At 42.9% G+C, this 18871-nt stretch overlaps 1 protein-coding gene across 10 annotated transcripts in view; it reads right to left on the reverse strand.

The window, feature by feature from the left end:
• Positions 1-18871, reverse strand: part of LOC146336089 (septin-2) — an 83495-nt gene that overhangs the window by 37679 nt on the left and 26945 nt on the right. For all 10 annotated transcript variants that reach the window (XM_084820435.1, XM_084820429.1, XM_084820433.1 and 7 more), the window contains 5 exons: positions 16075-16198; positions 12211-12345; positions 10927-11044; positions 3694-3795; positions 667-812 (listed from right to left, as the gene is read on the reverse strand). In XM_084820435.1, coding sequence (XP_084676561.1) covers positions 667-812; positions 3694-3795; positions 10927-11044; positions 12211-12345; positions 16075-16198 — 625 coding nt within the window. The remainder of the gene's footprint in view (positions 1-666; positions 813-3693; positions 3796-10926; positions 11045-12210; positions 12346-16074; positions 16199-18871) is intronic.

Below are 18871 nucleotides of genomic sequence, written 5' to 3' on the forward strand. Positions count from 1 at the left end.
TAGCTCCAGCACGCCCCCAGCACGCCCCCAGCACCCCATTTTTGCCGCTCCACGCTCCTCTTCCAAGCGCGGCCCTATTCCACGCTGCCTACAAGGCAGTGCAGGAGGGGGTGGAGGTCGGTTCTCGGGGAACTGACCTATCCTATGGCCGTCTAGCCACTGACTAGCAGCCATAGGATTGCACCCTGAGTTATAAAAACATGTTGGCTAGCTAGGCTTGGGTATAGATACGCAATGTAGAAAAATCTTGAGTCAAGTTCAATTTCTTGTGAAATCAAAACAATGGAATAACTTCTAACAAAATTCCCCCATATTGAGTGGAGCTGCTATGCAGCCAGGATGAATTCTGACAAGCCCCTGTCCCCTGAAATGTTGAATTCACATTAATTGGAGAATTTTGGCTTCTAAATACAGTGCATCCTAACTAAAATAATCCAGAATTAAGATTCCTACACACACACACACACAAGCTTTCAGCTAGCAGTACAGAAGCCTAGAAATAAAAACCACAAGCAGTTTTACTAGAAAGAGAGAAACAAAGTTAGTACATAAATCTTAGAGTTAAGTGTTCAAGGGGTTTTTTTTGTAGGCAAGCGAGATGTCTCTGGCAAACATAATTCATTCAAGATGCCAATAGCGTGAGGCTAAATGAAAGATTCTACTTACACCAGCATGGTCCGTAGCTTCAGGAAGTCATTGTGTTCTGGATTCTCAACTTCCACCACTCCCCAGGGGTACAGGCGACCTCTGATCTTTTTTCCTTTCACTTCAATCAGTTGGTTGGACCCAATCACAGCGAAAGGAATGCTAGCCTAGATGAGTCAATGAAACAGAAATTCCATTTTACACAATCATCATTGAAGAATGCCAAAGGTAGGATTTGGGTGAGCACTTCCTCATTGAGTGGTCACTCTTTTGGGACATGGAGGGGCGTCACTAGATACCATGGAAAGTACAGTTTGTATTTATGGTAAAGTGTAGAATTTTAACCCATGGAGGGCAAAAGGATTATCTACAGAAACAGGGGTCATTTCTGCTAACAACTCAAGACACTGGAGTTCTGAGATGCTGGTTAGGGAATTATTCCTAGCGCAAATCAGACAGTAATATTCCTTCTAAAAACCACAAATTCATTTCCCTGTCATCATGCCTCCGATAATCTCCAGCTTCTCCATGTACCCCATTTTCATCCTACTCTATAAAAAAAACCCAAGTTTCGGCAAAACCTCATTTAAAAAAAGAAACAATACAATTTCAAAAGATCTAACTGCCTCCTACTTCGTATTCTTCAGCCCAACAGCAATGAGATGAGTGAATAGGAAGAATCAGAGTTTAAACACAGCTAATACTGGACAGGGCACAATAGCAGTAAAAACAAGGAAGAATTAAAATGAAGGCCCGCAGCAAACATAGTAGTATTCTGAGTTAAAGAGATTATATCAGATTGTAAAATCACATTCCTTTCTTTCCCAATCCCTCCCTTGCACAAATTTCTTCCACACCACCATCTGACTATAATCCCTTCTAAAATGAACTCAAAAACTCTCCTGAACTCTGAGAACCCTAACCACACATTGATTGTAAAGATGACTGAAAATGCCCAAACATAATGATGAGTACCAGTAGAAGGGACAGCGGTAGAACAAATTCACATGCGAAGAGGTCAGGTCGTATATTCAAGCCTGTAGTCAATTGTTGCTGTCCCTTACCTGGGGGTAACATTACATGTGCCTCAGGCCTAAGCAAAAAGCTCACCAGGGAAACAACAACAGACTACCAGCAAGGAGACGTCAATGCAAAGAGAACTCTCAAGCCAGGGTTATGGTCTTTTTCTTCCCTCAAAATAAGGTTAACAAAATAAAGGCAACAAAAAGGAGAAGCACATAATAATAAATCAAAGTCACTAAAGAAACAAAGGAATCCACTATTTATAAATCTCAGTCTATAACTGATATGCTTCTGGAACATCTACAATAAAATGACCTAAGTAGGAGCTCAGTATCTAATGAAAGTAAAAATACAAGTTCTACAACAAATATAAAAGGAGCATGCGTAAGTGTATGTCATTTTGCATGTGTGTGCATATTAATCAGAAAAAGTACAGGCAACTGTACTCTGTTGGAATATTATCAAAAGCTTGAAGTGCCTCACCACAGGAAAGGAAAGGAAACCATGGTGCCCTAATATCACTCTTCAAGTTAGGGTTCCTTGCTCGCTGCACTTGCTGGGTAAGTTTATAAATACTCACACTCTCCCAAATTTTATTAAACCACTGCTCTTTAGTTGCTTGCTTTGGGGACTTCCAGTTACATGTTATACATAACTTTGCATATGTATACAATTGCTTAAGAAAGCCTTTATGCAGGAATCCAGGATCATTAGGTTCAAAAAGATGAAGTGGGTATGGTCTCACAACACATGATACAGCAACTTTGCTTAAGTTGGTCTAGGTCAGGTCAATGCCTGGACAGGAGACCCTCTGGGACCCCATGACGGAAGGAAGGCACAATGTAAATGTAATTAATAAAATAAAAATAAGCTAACTTCTTTAGAAAAGTGGCAAGATCTGAAGGATCTGGTTATTCTCATAAATACAAGTCTCAGTCATGGTAACAGTATAAAATAATAGAATGTATTTTAGGGGTACATTATGATAAGATGCCAATGGTCTTCCCTCTTTAAGGCACTCGGGTATAAATGTATTCACGGACGACCAACAGCCTAATATGAATGCTCTTGAGTGCTATTATGAATGGGCTTCTTTTTTTTTTCTTAAAGCTGTTCCATATTTTGAGTTTGGATCCAATAGCAGAATTTGGATTTTCTAGCTGTAACATTTTTTTTCAAATTGTTAAATAAAGCCCCATTACCTTTTCCACTTATTAAGATCTGCCCCATCAAAACCTGGATCAGAAGCTGGTCAGGGCAGAGAAGCAAGGTAAGGGATTTTGTCATCTCTGCCTCCACACCCAAGCTCTGGTGTTGTAACTCTTACACCTAAGAAGACCTACCTGGGACATCACACCCAGAGTACAGCGGAAACTATGGTGCTTGTCCTTAAACTCAGGAATGCATTATCAGAGCCTCATGAAAGTGCTTTGGGCTGGGCTATAAACCTTTGGGTTCCTCCCTTCAATGGTGGAAGTAGGCCAAGAGCCCTGCTTTAACCTGGATGTGGGCTGTGTTTTAAAGTTTGGACTAAACCTTCTTGTGAGGAAAGAGGGAGGATGATTGGAGACTGGTCTAGGTGAGAGCTGGGTAGGGACTCTATGGCCATATGACCTAAGAGGATGTTTTCTAGAGTATTTCTCTTTATTTTTCCTAGGTTTTTAAGCTGGTCAAGTGTTTTAAGGTATTATATTGTGGTATCTCCATCTACATTTTTTGCTTGATTCTTTTTGGATGAATTGCACTCAAATGTGCAATTTTATTGTAGAGAAGAGGGTACAAATGGAAACACACATTTTGTTTATTCAGTAAAGCACAATGTACAGTGATTTTGTGTTGTTGTTGTTGTAGCAGAACTCAAAGTCCCATGGATAACCAGAACTTCATCATAAAAGCAGCTCTCAACATTCACTGCCTATTACTTTTGGATAAAGGAAAATGACACCAAACCTATGTGATGAATATATGCTGGATAAGATTGCCACAACAGAATGACATGCCTAACTTAGTATGTGTTGAACCCACCTTCAGGACCCTGGTCTGTTCTTTGAATTCTTCATCCTCATCAGAATCAGCATCAGGTAACTGGTAAATCCTTATGCCATGCTCGGAAATCTCATCTAAAACCTGCAGGGGTGGGCAAGCGTTGGAGAAAAATGGAATGAAGATTTCTAATGGCACACTAAACTTTAAGAACATGAATTTTATTTACACTGCTATCACCCAAATCCTACTGTCCCTCCACATTTCACTGTTAAGTGATTTGATCGTAGGGCAGTTGCCTTTTCTTTCATTTTGTTTATGCTCCAAACCTAGAGATTAAATGAAATTGATTGCTTACTCTAATAACTGCCACTAAGTTGAATTTGCAGATACTATTTTGAACACTATTTATAGACAGAAAAATAGTAAGTGATTGATTCAACATGTTATATGGGGAGGAAACTATTGGGATCAAAAACAGATGGAAAACTCATTTTGCATACCGAATACTGAAGACACTTGTTCAAAATTCAGTTGTGATTTTGGGGACTTGATCATGATGCACTTTGGAATGTAATAAATTATGCTTCCTCCAGCCCATCACAGGCAGAAAAAAAGAATGGATAATTTTGAACACTAAAAACCAGCAAGCCTCCCAAAGCCATGATTTTAAGAAGCTGGGCCTCTGGAAAGGTAACCCAAGATCTCAAGAGAAAATCCTGACTTGTGAAATACACATAAGCCTGGTTCAGACATAACTATCTTGGTTTCACACACCATGGTTCATTAAGCTGAGAATGAGTGGCATGCCCCCACACTCTCCCCTCACACATCAGCTTCAGACATAACTATCTTGGTTTCACGCACCATGGTTCATTAAGCTGAGAATGAATGGCATGCCCCCACACTCTCCTCTCACACATCAGCTTCAGTGCTTCTACTGTGGTTTGTTTAAGGTACAGTTTCCAGTTAAATCTGAACTGGGAAACTGGTTTAATCTTGGCTTACTAACTAAGATCAGATCCTGGGTTCCTTAGCTTGGTTTACTTAGCTTGGTTTTAATCAGAGATTAAATCACAGTTTCCTGGTCCTGATGTAATGGAAACTGTAGTTTAAACAAACCACAGTAGAAGCACCAAAGTCACAGCCCAAGGAGAGGAAAGGACAGGGATGAAGGGGGAGCATGCAGGCATAATGCTGGTTCTCCACTTAACAAACCATAGTTGATTAAGCTGAGATTGTTACATCTGAACCATTCTTTACAGTCTGAATGGGATATTGTACAGGGAAAAGAAAGGACTGCAGTCACTTGATAAAGAAAATACCCCACAGAGAGAAGGAACAGGGACAATGGCTCTCAACAGAGAGAATTAACACAAGGAGACAATAGACCACAACATCCAGATACAGGCCATGAAAAAACACTTTGCACTGGGAAAGGTGTAGAAGGATTTATTGTAAACAGCTCTGAGCATCTTTTCAGGAAGGCATGACTTGCACAGTTTGTATTTAAAAGGCACAGCATCTTTAGAATAGGCTACAGGACAGAAAATCTGTCCTAATGACAGTGAGCTGTGTGTCAATACAGGGTGCCAATGCAGCTCGCCTTTTGCCAGATACATGGACACGAAAGTCCGTTTCTCTGGGCAGAGATTTTAGCGATAAACCTGCACGGGAAACAATGGCGGGAAAACTAACAAGGGTGCAGAAATAATGTATCACAGCTGTTCAGCCAAGCGCTTTCCTGAAAGGAAAAAAAAGAATTGCAAGGAAAACAAACTGTATTTAATACGCCCAACAATGAAGCAGCATTCTGCTACTTCAGACATCAGTTTTATTGGCCCTGGGAGGTTCTGTGGTTCCTAAAGATTAGCTTCTCAGGGGAAACCTGTAAAAAAGTCAAAATCCAAGTTCCCCTTCTCATGTAATCATTCTTTCGAGCAGGTTTCCTCTTTTGGCTTTGCATTGCACAGCTTGTGAAACTGCCATCCAGTTCTTCCCACTCAAGACATTTTTTTTGAAAAAGAAGTAGTTTGAATTCCATCAAGCCAAAACAGGAATTACTCCAAGCTGGGTTTCCTTGACAGAAACCCCCACAACTAAGCTTTCTGCTTATTCGAAAAAAAAGTCAGGGGGGGAAAAATCAACCCTCCTTACCTTAGATTGATTGCCAAATGGCAGAAACATCTAAAAAAAGCAAAGGCTTCAAAGCTAGGCCAGAAGAGAGATTTGGATCCCCTGCCTTGATAGAGATTTTGCATTAAGAGATGTTTTGAGTTAGAAAAATATACAGGAGCTAAGCTTTCAAAGCTCTGGATCAACATTAAACATTCTATCCCATTAAGCCGTTCATAACAATGGCCGACCCAAATGGACCCAAAATAATCATGCCCAAGATGTTTATTTGTCCTTGAACGGCTCCTTATTAGGCAACAGTTGTTACTCTTTGAGTGCATTTAAAGTGGATCAAGCCACAAAAATCAGCAAGCTTACATGTTTTAAATCTGGAGAAGAATCGTTTCAACAGATTTGTGTATTACATGGCAGCTTCTTGGGAAAAGATTTTAATGATTAATTGCTTAATTAACCAATATGAAATAGGCAGGTACATAATGTGATATAAAACGCATTTGATTTTCTTGTCCCCTGTCACTGCTAAGATCAGCAGCTCTTTTTCTCTCTCTCTTTATGTAAGCCATAACAAACCAACAGCCTGCTTAACCTTATCTCCACACCCACAGCCCTGACTCCTCAATTCAGAATCTTTTTGAAAAATCAAGAGACATGAAAACTATGCATCAAGTCTCCACTGAACAGACCAAAATGTGCTCGCAGTTAAACTGGACAGGATTAAAATGTACACAAATGCTTCTAACAAGCACAACTTTATGAAGTATTTAAGAGAGATGCCTCTTCTAAGATGGTGTCTGTTACAACGTAGGCAAGTGGAGAAAGTCGCTCGCATTTGCTCAGAACTTGACACCACAGTTATCGCAGAGTCTGTGGGGGGTGTCCAGTGTTCCGTCTGGTTGTGTTTCCTGGGATCAGTTTCAGTTGTTGCAGCCTGATGATGTGGACAAGATGCTTGAATGAGTCCATCTAAACACATGTAAGCTTGACCCTTGCCCATCTTGGCTAATATGATCTAGCAGGGATGGATTGGCTGGGTGGGTCCAGGGGGTGGTTAATGCTTCACTCTGTCGGGGGGCGGGGTGCCTGCAGCCTTGAATGAGGCTGTAGTGCACCCTCTCCTGAAGAGGACCTCCCTGGACCCAGAGGTGTGTGAGAACTATCGCCCCATTGCCAATATCCCCTTTTTGGGCAAGGTGCTTGAGCATGTGGTGGCTGGGCAGCTTCAGACATGCTTGGAGGAAACTGATTATCTGGACCCATTTCAATCTGGTTTCAGGCCAGGGTACGGCCTTGGTTGCTCTGACTGACGACCTACTCCAAGGTGAAAGGCAGGGGGAGTGCTACCCTGCTGACCTTCCTGGATCTCTCAGTGGCTTTTGACACCATTGATCATGGTGTCTTACCAGACTGGCTCTGCAGGATGGGAGTTGGGGGCACTGTGCTACTATGGTTCCACTCCTACCTGCAGGGCCGATTACAGACAGTGGCATTGTGGGATTCCTGTTCTACTCCATGGCTATTAAGCTGTGGGGTGCCACAGGGTTCTAGTCTATCCCCATATAGATGTTCAACATCTATATGAAGCCTTTGGGAGAGGTCATTAGGAGTTTTGGGGTGGGGTGTCACCAGTACCCTGATGATACTCAGCTTTATTTCTCCTTGTTGTCGGAGTCGGCTGAGGCGGTGAAGGTGCTGGACCAGTGCCTGGAGGCTATAATGGGCTGGATGAGGGCCAATAAACTGAAGCTAAATCCTGACAAGACGGAAGCTCTGTGGACTGGTGGCTCCCGAGTCCAGGAATTGGGTAAGTGACCTGTCCTGGACAGGGCTGCACTCCCTCTGAAGGAGCAGGTGCGTAGCTTGGGAGTACTCCTAGATCCATTCTTATCACTGGAGCCCCAGGTGGACTCCGTGGCCTGGGGTACTTGGGGCCAGCTTCGGCTGATCCTCCAGCTATGGCCTTTCCTGGACAAGGATAACCTAGCCACACTAGTACATGCACTAGTAACTTCCCGATTAGACTACTGCAGTGCACTTTACGTGGGGCTGCCCTTGTAGACAACTCGGAAGTTGCAGCTAGTGCAAAATGCAGCAGCTAGACTGCTGACCGGAACACCTCATAAAAACCATATAACACCAGTTTTAAAGGAATTGCACTGGCTGCCAATATGCTTCCAGTTGGGATTCAAGATTTTGGTGATGACATTTAAAGCCCTAAGCAACTTGGGACCTGGATATTTGAGGGAGTGCCTCTCCCTGTATATGCCTGCCCGAGAACTGAGATCTGTTGGAGGGGCCCTCCTCTGCATCCCACCAGTACAAGACATACACTATTCCCTGGTTGTGGAATGCCCTCCCTTTGGAGGCCCAACTGGCACAGATACTGGTCTTATTTCAACGCCAAGTAAAAACATGGCTTTTTACCAAAGCCTTTGAGGACTAAATGCACTCCCTAGCACATTGTTTTAGCTCTTTTATTGGTTTAGGGTTTAACTGGTATTAGTTTGTTTAATATCTTTTTAGGTATTTAATTTATTTTGTTTTATACTTTTAAAATTGGTTTTATCCGTATGCCACCCTGAGATCTTAATGATATAGGGAAGGATAGAAATGTTTTAAATAAAATAATAAATAAATAATAAATGTGTTTTAAAATAGAGAAAGTATGTTTTGTTGCCCTCCAGAACCAAAGTTTGTCATGTGCAAATTGACACAGATTTTGATTAATTCGTTTACTGACTGAAACTCATATGATTCAATATATGGTTTCCTTAAACAGGAGAGTTGCACTTCGGTTGAAATGTGAGCTTATCCTTATTATAAAAACATTATTTATACAGAAGAGGGCTCTTTGTTGCAATCCTAGAATCACAGAATAGTAGAGTTGGAAGTGGCCTATAAGACCATCAAGTCCAACCCCCTTAACGATAAACTGGAAAGCCATGGGCTATACATTCAGGAGTGGGACCCACAGAAACATTCCCTGTGAGCTTTCATTCAGGCCCATTAATGACAGTTTAAAACTATGCCTACAGGGTATCTAGAGGGGAGGTACACTAGAACACCGGTAAACCATCGTATATGTATCTGTGGCCAAATGAGGTGGAAGACATCGTCCATTCTGTACGGTATTGTTATATGTAGGGTATTGCTATCTGTACTCACTGGAAAAGACCCTGATGCTGGGAAAAATTGAAGGCAACAGTAGAAGGGGACGGCAGAGGATGAGATGGCTAGATAGCATCACCGATGCAATGAATATGAACTTGAACACACTCCGGGAGAGAGCGGAGGACAGGAAGGCCTAGCGTGCTATGGTCCATGGGGTCACGAAGAGTCGGACACGACTGAATGACTGAACAACAACAACAATTGCTATCTGTATGATTTCCCTAGAGATAGGTTTCTGAAGGAGGTTCTTGAGAGAGTACCTTTTTTGAAACTAGAAAGAACTCTTGTTACTTATTGGGTGATAGGAATACATAGACTATATATAAGGTCTCTATGCTTGCCCTTGCATCCCAATGGATTACATACAAAATTATACAAGATGGGGTTCAGTTTGCTGGGGATCATCTACCTTAAAATGCATCTTTTAAGTCACGCTCCTATGCATGATTAGACAGAAAAAAGTCCTACAACTCCCAGCATGCCCCAGCCAGTATGCTAGAAGCTGTAAGACTGTTTTCTGTCTAAACATACATAGGATTGCACCCTTAATCAGCTTATGTCACATGTTTCTGATGAACCAATAGTTTGGGGGAATTAAATTTGACTGAGCGACTGACAGGTTAAAACGTCTGCTATTCATTTGATGAAACTGCCTTACATAGAGTCTTATACAAGATAACTTTATTGGCGGAGCTGTGGCTCAGACCATTGATCCAGGCAGCCCAGCCAAGTCTACTTCAAGGGTCCCACAAGCTATTTGTGAGTGTTCTCAAAAATGGCTGCCATGATGGGCATAGCCAGTCATAAAACCTCCTTTCCCAGAAGGCAAACTGGTGAGATTACAAGAAAAGTAATTGGGCCAAGAACCTAAATTTGTTGTTGTTCAGTCGTGTCCGACTCTTCGTGACCCCATGGACCATAGCACGCCAGGCCTTCCTGTCCTGCGCTCTCTCCCGGAGCGTGCTCAAGTTCATATTCATTGCATCCGTGATGCTATCTAGCCATCTCATCCTCTGCCGTCCCCTTCTCCTTTGGCCTTCAGTCTTTCCCAGCATCAGGGTCTTTTCCAGGGAGTTTTCCCTTCGCATTAGGTGGCCAAAATATTGGAGCTTCAGCTTCAGTATCTGTCCTTCCAATGAGCACTCAGGGTTGATTTCCTTTAGGATGGACTGATTTGACCTCCTTGCAGTCCAGGGGACTCGTAAGAGTCTTCTCCAGCACCACAGTTCGAAAGCATCAATTCTTCGGCGCTCAGCCTTCCTTATAGTCCAGCTCTCACAGCCATACATTACTAAAGAACCTAAATACAACACAGCAATGGGGCCTGAGCTCCAAAACACAAACCTACTCTTTTGAACCAAAATAACGATGATGCTTGAGGGTAGAACTTCACTTCGTGGCATGCCAGCCTCCCAATTAAAAAAATAGTTTAAAAATATTAGGAAAGAAAATAAAAAGCAGGAGGGACACAAGGCGTGGCAGGCACCAAGAGAGGTGACTGCAGGCACATTGGTACCCACAGGCACCACATTGGAGACACCAGGTCTACTTAGTGGTTGTCTTAAGATCCCAAGCAGGGTTGTCTCTTAGCTTTGCTACCCAAGATCCCTTTTAACTGGAGTTGCAGAGGACCGGACCTGGGATCTTCCACATGCAAAGCACATACTATGCTACGGAGCCATGCAGTCCCAGACATCAATGAGTTTACACCTGTGAGCGTCCCATGGAAGAGGGAAGCACCATATTCAAATGACCAGAATGTGCTACAGAGATGAAATGAGCACCTGAAAAGCAGCCATGAAACAACATTGCTTATGTCAGCCTTCACCAATCTGGGTCCCTCCAGATGTTTCAAACTACAATTCCCATCGGCCCCAGCACACATGGCAGGGACAACAGCACATGTTCACTGTACAGGCTGAAACGTTCTGAAAAGGGCAATGGCATTTTCTTTTTAAGACGTACACATACCCGTCTCTTCAGTCTCTCTCTCTCCTTCAGCGTCAAAGTGTCTGCCTTAGCAATCACGGGGACAATGTTGACTTTTCCATGAAGGGCTTTCATGAATTCTACGTCCAAGGGTTTTAGGCTGCAAATCAATTATGAGAAAACTCAACTGTGTCATATGTAAATATATCCCTGGCAGCATCGTAAGAATTATCTGTTGCGTATCTACAACAGAAAAGACCTCAGCAAGCAGCAGAGTCTTTCCCATTGTAGCCCCAGAGCTGTGGAATGCCCTTCCATGGACAGTTCATATATCTCACCCTTTAACGGCAACCCACAAACATGTGAGAAAAGTTATTTTTTACTTGTTCCTTTTAGAACTAGCAGCTCTCTTCTTGGGGGCAGTTGTGCTATCGCTGCTATGCAAGCTGTTTTAAATTAGGGGTGTTGAACCTCAGGCTGTGGGCCAAATCCGGATCACCTAGGGTCCCAATCCAGCCATCTGGGGTTCTATGCTCCATTCCACTGCCCCCAACCCTTTCCCCCTAGCCACTGATTGCTTGGTTTCCTGGCTTTTGCACATTTCCTTTCCCCCACCCACCCATTCTAAAAGGTTGAAATGTCTGTCCTAAGGGTCGGTTACCGGCAGGAAGAGCTTTAAGCTACAATATACTGGTATTTGGCATCTTGCCCCTTCACCTTCAGCCCCCCTCACCATTGAAATGCAGCCCTTGAGAGCTTCTCTAAAATGGAATTTGGCCCTCGAGGTGAAAGAGGTTCAACTTCCCCAGTTTAGATGTTCAATATTTTTTATATGGGTACTTCAGTGCAGGAAACAGGGTGTACACCATTTTGAGAGCTTAAACTCAAAGCAACATGTAAATCTCGTTAATTTTTTTTTTTTTTAACCTTAAATCTTTCAGCTTTTGCTAGTGACAAACAAGGCTTCAGGGACCCAGACAAAATCTGTACTGTATAAAGTTCAGATTTCTTGAGATTGCATGCGTGTGGCTCACATGGTAATTAAACTTCCTATCACATGAAGATGTGGTTATTACATTCTAAGTTTCTAGGTAGTCATCAGTTTTAATTATGTACCCCTGCAAAGTTTTAATATTAAATCCTTTCTGAAATGGAGACAAAACCAAAAAGGCAGTCATTAATCCCAAAGGTGATTTTAATTGAGTTGGCTGATTGTCAATGAGGAAAGTAGCTCTAGTAATAGGATGGCTAAATCCCTTCCAGAAAGTTACCCAATGCCTGCCTAGAGTTGAAAAGGCTCACCCTTGAATGAAAATCTGCTCTTACCCATGTCCAAAGGGGGATATGAAGTAAAAGCAGCAATGAACTCTGTTGTCTACAATGTGGCGCCTGTTGAGGCCACTCTCGTCATGAAGATATCTTTCAAACTGGTTGTCAATGTAATGGATGATTGTCTTGAAACTGAAGGAAGAGAAGGGGAAAACGGGGGGATTTGCAATGAGAAAGGCTTTCGTCCAGACACTTGTGAAAAATTCAGATTCTTCTTATTGCTGTTGCTAATACATGTTTTCCTCCTGAACATGTTTCTCTCCTGAATAAAATAAATTAAGGCTGCAATCCTATGCAGTTTAGACAGAAAAAAGTCCTACAACTCTCCACATCCCCCAAGCCAGCCATGCTGGGAGTTGTAGGACTTTTTTCTGTCTAAACATGTGTAGGACTGCAGCCTGAATTGCTGATCCTGGTCTATCCCCCATGGAATTCAAGTTGTAAGGCTCAGGACAGCCATCCTGTCACAAAGTATTCATGGTGAGACCGTGACAGTACACACATACGTACTTCCAGCTTCTCCCATTTTCTGCTTCCATGGGGATTACAAAATAGTTTGGAAATTCAAGGGGAGTGCTGAAGTATGATCTGGAGGGGGCAGGGGGGAGACACACTCAGTGTGATTATACAAGAAGTCTGCTTAAAGCGTCTCTGCCACTGTCCTTTGCTTACGTGCAATTTTCAAGTCTTCATTGCTGTTCAGTTCTTCCTACTAAGTGTTATACCTTCCATCTTCCGGGAAACACCTGCTTTCCGCCACGACACTATCATTACTTAAATGACATCATATCCTGTACTGTGCATTACAACAGCAAACAATTGCTATGAGAAAATTTATTGCTATGAGAAAATGAAATAAACCTAATGTTGCCAAAATATACAATCTTTTCTAGCCGAAGAGACAGCAACCCAGAAAGATTAAACTTGCCACCCTGGGTCAAAAGTCACGAATAGAGGCTATATTATCTGCCACCTTTATTTAACACAGAATTTTATGATGGGTTTAATACAACCAGAAGACTCCTAGAATTTAAAACAATTCCATGGAGTAATAAACTGCAAAGGCGTTTTTTTTAATTATGTAGTGCTTTCCTTAAGCGCCCAATGAACTTCACGTTACATTATCCCAGCAATCCTTGGGTTGGATCCAATGGTGCCCTCATGCGGGTGGCCCAGGCCCACTGGCGGCGCATGTGCAGCTGGCCTCGGCAGCGGCGGCATGCATACGCACCTACCACTGGCAGCCACAATGTAGCACTTCCAAGGGCAAGTACCGAAACGAGCGGAAACGTTAGTTTCTGGAAGGGGCACAACCTGCCCCTTCCAGAAACGAGCATTTCCGCTCATTTCAGCACTTGGCCCGAGGAACGCTACATTGCAGTTACCTGCCGTAGGGGCTGCGGGTGCACCGCCAGGCCTGGGCCACCCATGCAAGGGCACCATTGGATACTGCCCCTTATGACAACCCCGTAAGATAACCCAGTATTATACAATATTATAGACAAGAATGGTTAGATGGGAGGCCAAGAGACAGTGCTTGACCAAAGCCTCAAAGAGAGTTAGTTCATAGCTAGGATTTCCCCAATCACTATGCTACGTCAATTCTCAGTTCTAATGTAACTTGATGCTGTGACCAGGATCCTAAACATCTGTTGGATGCTGCCTCAGGGAATATCCCCAGGAGAAGGAGATAAGTTCAACCAGTCTAGCAGATGAGCATTCCAATTATAATAAGCCACACAGAAAGGGCACAGAACACTGGCTTTCAACCAGCGGGCCAGGACTCACAATTGGGTTTCACCCTGACCTAAGGTACGTTGTGCAAGGAACACAAACATTTATTTTCTTTTTGTTTGTTTATTTGGGTTTCTTCTGAGTGAGAAAAAGAAAGAAACAACAGATGCAGAGGACAGAGTTTCTTCATCTTTAGGAAAAAGGGCCTTTTCAGTGGTAGTACCACATCTTCGGAACACCATCTCCAGAGATGTTCACTTATCACGCTTGCTGCCAAGTAAAGACTGCTTTCTTTTCTTGGGCTTCTATATCTGATTCTGTTAAGTGAAGGTTTTTTGCAGCTGCTTTTAATATTTCGGGCTAGACTGCTTATTTATCATTGGTTGCTTGATTCTGCTTTTAGGAACTTTTATAGTATTGTAAGCTGCCTCATGCATTGTTCATAAGGAAGTGAGATCAATTGCTTTTTAACAAATTAAATCATCAGTGTGGGATTTTTCATCCTTACATAGTAGTGACAAGCTGCCCCCTCTAAAATATCCTCTTGTTAACAATGCAAAAGCTCTGCCCCTCTTTTGTATTTGGTCATCCTAAAGAGAATGGAGGAGAAATGTGGCACATATGGGTTTTAAGAAATCAAAAGTAGCTCCTGTGTTATAATTTGAAAAGGCTGGAGATGACTGCAAAAGAAGAATTTCTAAACAAGCTGTTACCTACTGGACCAGGAAATACTAGTGGTCAAAACAGCTTTATAAAACAACCCTGCAATGTAAGATGCATTAAGTTTTCTTCAAGTATAGATTCCATGAGATCTTTTTCTTTTTCAGGAAACTACCTTCTTTTGACTGGGGAGGGGAAAAGAATTGAAAGTTCCAACTTGATTCTTTTAAAAATCATGCTTAATACATAATCCTTGGAATTCTTTGCTGCAAATTCAACAACAGTGACGCAATGATACCACCTTGCTTTCTCTTGGCTCTCCCTCCCTCCCGGAAAAACCGGGTGGGGAACCAGTCACAGAGGCCTTTCAGAAACATTTCTAAAGAATAAACATGGCATCAGAACACAATCAACAGGAAGTTCTACTTGCAACACAATGGTCAAGCTAAACGGACTTGGAAATCCAACAGAAGGACGCTTGAGCCAACTTTAGTGAAAATGAAGAAAGTGCTCTGGTACAGAAAGACTGGGAAATTACCGCAGGGAAGTAATATTATTACAAGCTTAACACCACTGAGTGAGCCAAAGCAGTGCTACACGTAAGTTCTATCTGAATGGTGGTTTTCAGTACATGTTTAGTTGTTCTTACTTTGGAGTGTCTATTGTGAATATCTACACACACACACACACAAACAGAGAAAAGCAAATCGGGACAGGCCACAAACAGAGCACATGCACTGGACTGGAGAGGGGCCATAGCTCAGTGGTAAAGCACATGCTTTGCATGCAAAGAGCTGCTGCCAGTCAGTGTCGATAATACTGAGTTAGATGGACCAAGGGTCTTACTCAGTATAAGGCAGCTTCCTACATTGCATGCAAAAGGTCCCAGGGTCTACCCCAGGCATCTCTAGTTAAAATGATCAAGTGATGGGGAAGACTTCTATTTAACACCCTGGTGAGCTGCTGCCAGTCAGAGTAGTCAACACTGGGCTAAATGGACAAACAATTTAAGCTGGTATAAGACAGGTTCCCATGTTTCACATTCTCTCACTAGCCTACAATTATCTGCATTCTTTAGAAAGCTAAAGCTTGGTAGCTTTCCATAGGCAGGGAGGTTCTGATACTAGGAAGCATTCAATTATTCAAGCCCACCCACCCTCCCCTATGCAGCGTGAAGCAAAGAGGGCTGTAAAAGATGTAGTTGAGCTCCTAAATGAAGTCCCCATTCCTGCTGGGACTCACATTGCCAGCCCCATATCAACTGCCTAACACCCAGCACTGGCACGAAGCCATGAAAATTAAAACAGTTAAAAATTGGTACTGAGAGAACATCCCCAGGCTCATCAGCAAACCTTTATTTTTTTATTTTAAATTACTTTTAGGCCATCTTTAAGGGTAGAACCTTCTCAATATTTGGTAGGCTGGAATAGAATGTGAAGATTCCGTGTCACAGCCAGAAAAACATACCAGTCTTGGCTATTAATGGCATCTCCATAGCCCGGAGTATCTACTACGGTGAGACGAAGCTTCACCCCTCGCTCCTCTATCTCTACGGTGGAAGCTTCAATTTGGACCGTTCTCTCTATTTTTTCTAGAAGAGAAAAGTTCAAAAACATTAACGTTGCCTTGTCAGCACAGGCAGGGATGTGAAAGACAGCAGTACGTTTTTATTCAAACTACAAGCACCGACAGCCTTCTGGATTTTGTGTGCATATGTTAAAAAAAAACCAACCCAATAATTAACAGAATCTGATGGGTGGGACCTGTCACAAAATGTTGCAGCATCGAATGCTCCTGTTCAGGATGCTCCATTCCATTCCTGCTCCATCCCACTTTTCCATTCCATCCACCCCAAGCAGTCAGTCAGTATTCCATGCTTTCTGAGCATGCACAGTCCTCAATGAGCTGGTGGGGGGAGGGGGGGCCATCCTCTCCCTCAGCATTTTCTTCTGGAATTTTTTTGTACATCTGTAAAAACGTTGGGTTTCCCCAACCCTGCTGCCTCTCTTGTGTATGAATGAAGGCTACTTGGAAAACTGAGTTTGCTATTAGTATATATGATAAGCGGGGGACGGGGGGGATAAATTCAGCAGGAAATGACATCACTGCACATAAAGAAACGCATACGATGATAGACCAAGACCCAAAGGAGGAATATGATTCCATGCACGTACCAAACCTTTTCTAACAATTCTTCAGCTGTTGCCCTCACAGAAGTCCCAGGTTTAGAAAGCAGTGTTGGTGACTTTGTATGAGTGTTCTTGAAAGAGAAACTTAGGAGAACAGGGAGGATACAATGCATATGCCAAAAGCAGTTCTATAGAAGGATGGTCACGCGAAATCCCCAAACTGTTTTCCAAACCCCAGGAACTTAAAGCAACATTTTGAGGGTCCTGCGAGGACAGATGATGAATGGGAAGCTCTCAGAAAAATTCCAGAAGATGCACAGAAACTGCCCTGCTCTGTGTCCAACCACCACCTGATGGGCAGAGGATGGGAACGTAGGACAGGGCCTTCTCACTGGTGGCACCCAGGCTATGGAAGTCTTTTCCCCATAAGACCCAGCTAATGTCCTCCCTTTGTGCACCAAATGTTTAGGCATCAAGGCCAGATAATATTATTTCGATGTGCATTTCAGAGGGTGCTCTCAGGAATGTTTCCACTTAAACTGGACTGTCAGATTTAGTTTCCCTGCTGTTTGTTATCTGGAAATTTTGTATGCCCTATTCGGGTGCTTAATCCACATAATTGTAACTGCAGAGTGGGAGAGGAGGGCATGTCCACTGTCCCCACACTTGCATCCCCATCAACCCGGCAGGCCACAACTGTACAGAGGAGTCTGTCCTATACATGCAAGCGCTCCCCATGATTTAAAACCAGGGTTTCTAAGTGGTTTACAAGGAGATTAAAATACATTGTAATTACACTAAAATAAATAATAAATACAACAAATTTTACAGAAAACATTTATCAAAACATTAAAGCCAATACTCACAACACCATCATTAACAAAGTGGGCAGCACAATCATTCAGGGAAGGACTGGGTAAAAGGGTAGTTCTTTAATTGGCACCTAAAGCATGCCGCAGTTGGTGACTCCTGAATACCAGAGAGGAGGGCATCCCTTACGTTGGGTGCCACCAAAAAGAAGGCCCGCTTCTGGTTTGCCACAAGATGGCAATCTGCAGGTTGTGGTATAACCAACAGGGCACCACTGCCTCTCACTCCAAACGATGGTAATTGTGTGGACTGAACATCCAGACAGGGCTATTGCATGTTGCTTTACAGGCACTTTATTATTTTATGGTGGTCGTTAGCCACCCAAAGTATCTCAACTGGAATTAAAGGGAGAGATATAAACAGATACAAAAACAAGTGCAAAGTCACTTTGGGCATGCAGAACTCAGCATATGGCTCTTTTGAATCCAGGCCATGGGTTATTTTATTGTACATCCCAAAAAGCAATAGGCCCTTTTTGTTTACAAGTTAGCCCTTTAAAGGATGGATATATATATATTTCATTCTAGCCAGTACAGGTTGGAATAACAAACAGAGGAAGGGGCAGCCGCTACAGCTAGTTCACGGATGCTCTAAGGTCAATTTAAATGGATAAACAACATGAGAAGTACTTTGAAGTACTTCACAGATGAACAACAGAAGTGCTGATGTTGAAGACAGCACAAGACAGGAGCCAGTCAAGCAGCTTAGCTGGCTGGGATAAGCAGTGATCTGAAACACGTCTCCTTGTGTAGCAACATATGAGAGGTCCAACCTAGAAAATATATTTATCGAGGCTAAAATGGAAATTGATCCTATCAACCCATTAAAACTCTTGGGCTTGATCAATCGAGCTTTGCCCCCGTGTCAGTAACCCAAGCCACCCTGTCGAATTCATGAGCGCTCTCGCTCTCTCGCTCTCTGGCTCACCAGGAGGCAGAGTTCCCTGCTTTTCTCCAAGCTCCAGGAGATGGCGAGGGAACTATACCTCTTGCTGAGCTGAGGAAATGAAAAGCAGTGATTCACACCTCAGTGCTGGGTTACGGCTTCAGGATGTCTGTACTACACAGTTGGATTAATTCAAGATTAACTGCGTTATAACAAGAACATTGGGCTGAATTATTTGCAACTGCTACTCCCAAATTATATTCAGGCCCTCAAATTGCGAGTTCAGGTGGCAGGCACCGACAGAAACTGAGCCAAAATGGGGCCACCGGAAAAGGAAATGGAGGGATCAACATGCTGAAGTACAAAAGATCCTTAAAAAA

The sequence above is a fragment of the Heloderma suspectum genome, chromosome 13 (genome assembly GCF_057233095.1).
Source record: "Heloderma suspectum isolate Gila_16-S chromosome 13, 16-S_ref, whole genome shotgun sequence".
In the NCBI taxonomy this organism is placed as follows: Eukaryota; Metazoa; Chordata; class Lepidosauria; order Squamata; family Helodermatidae; genus Heloderma; species Heloderma suspectum.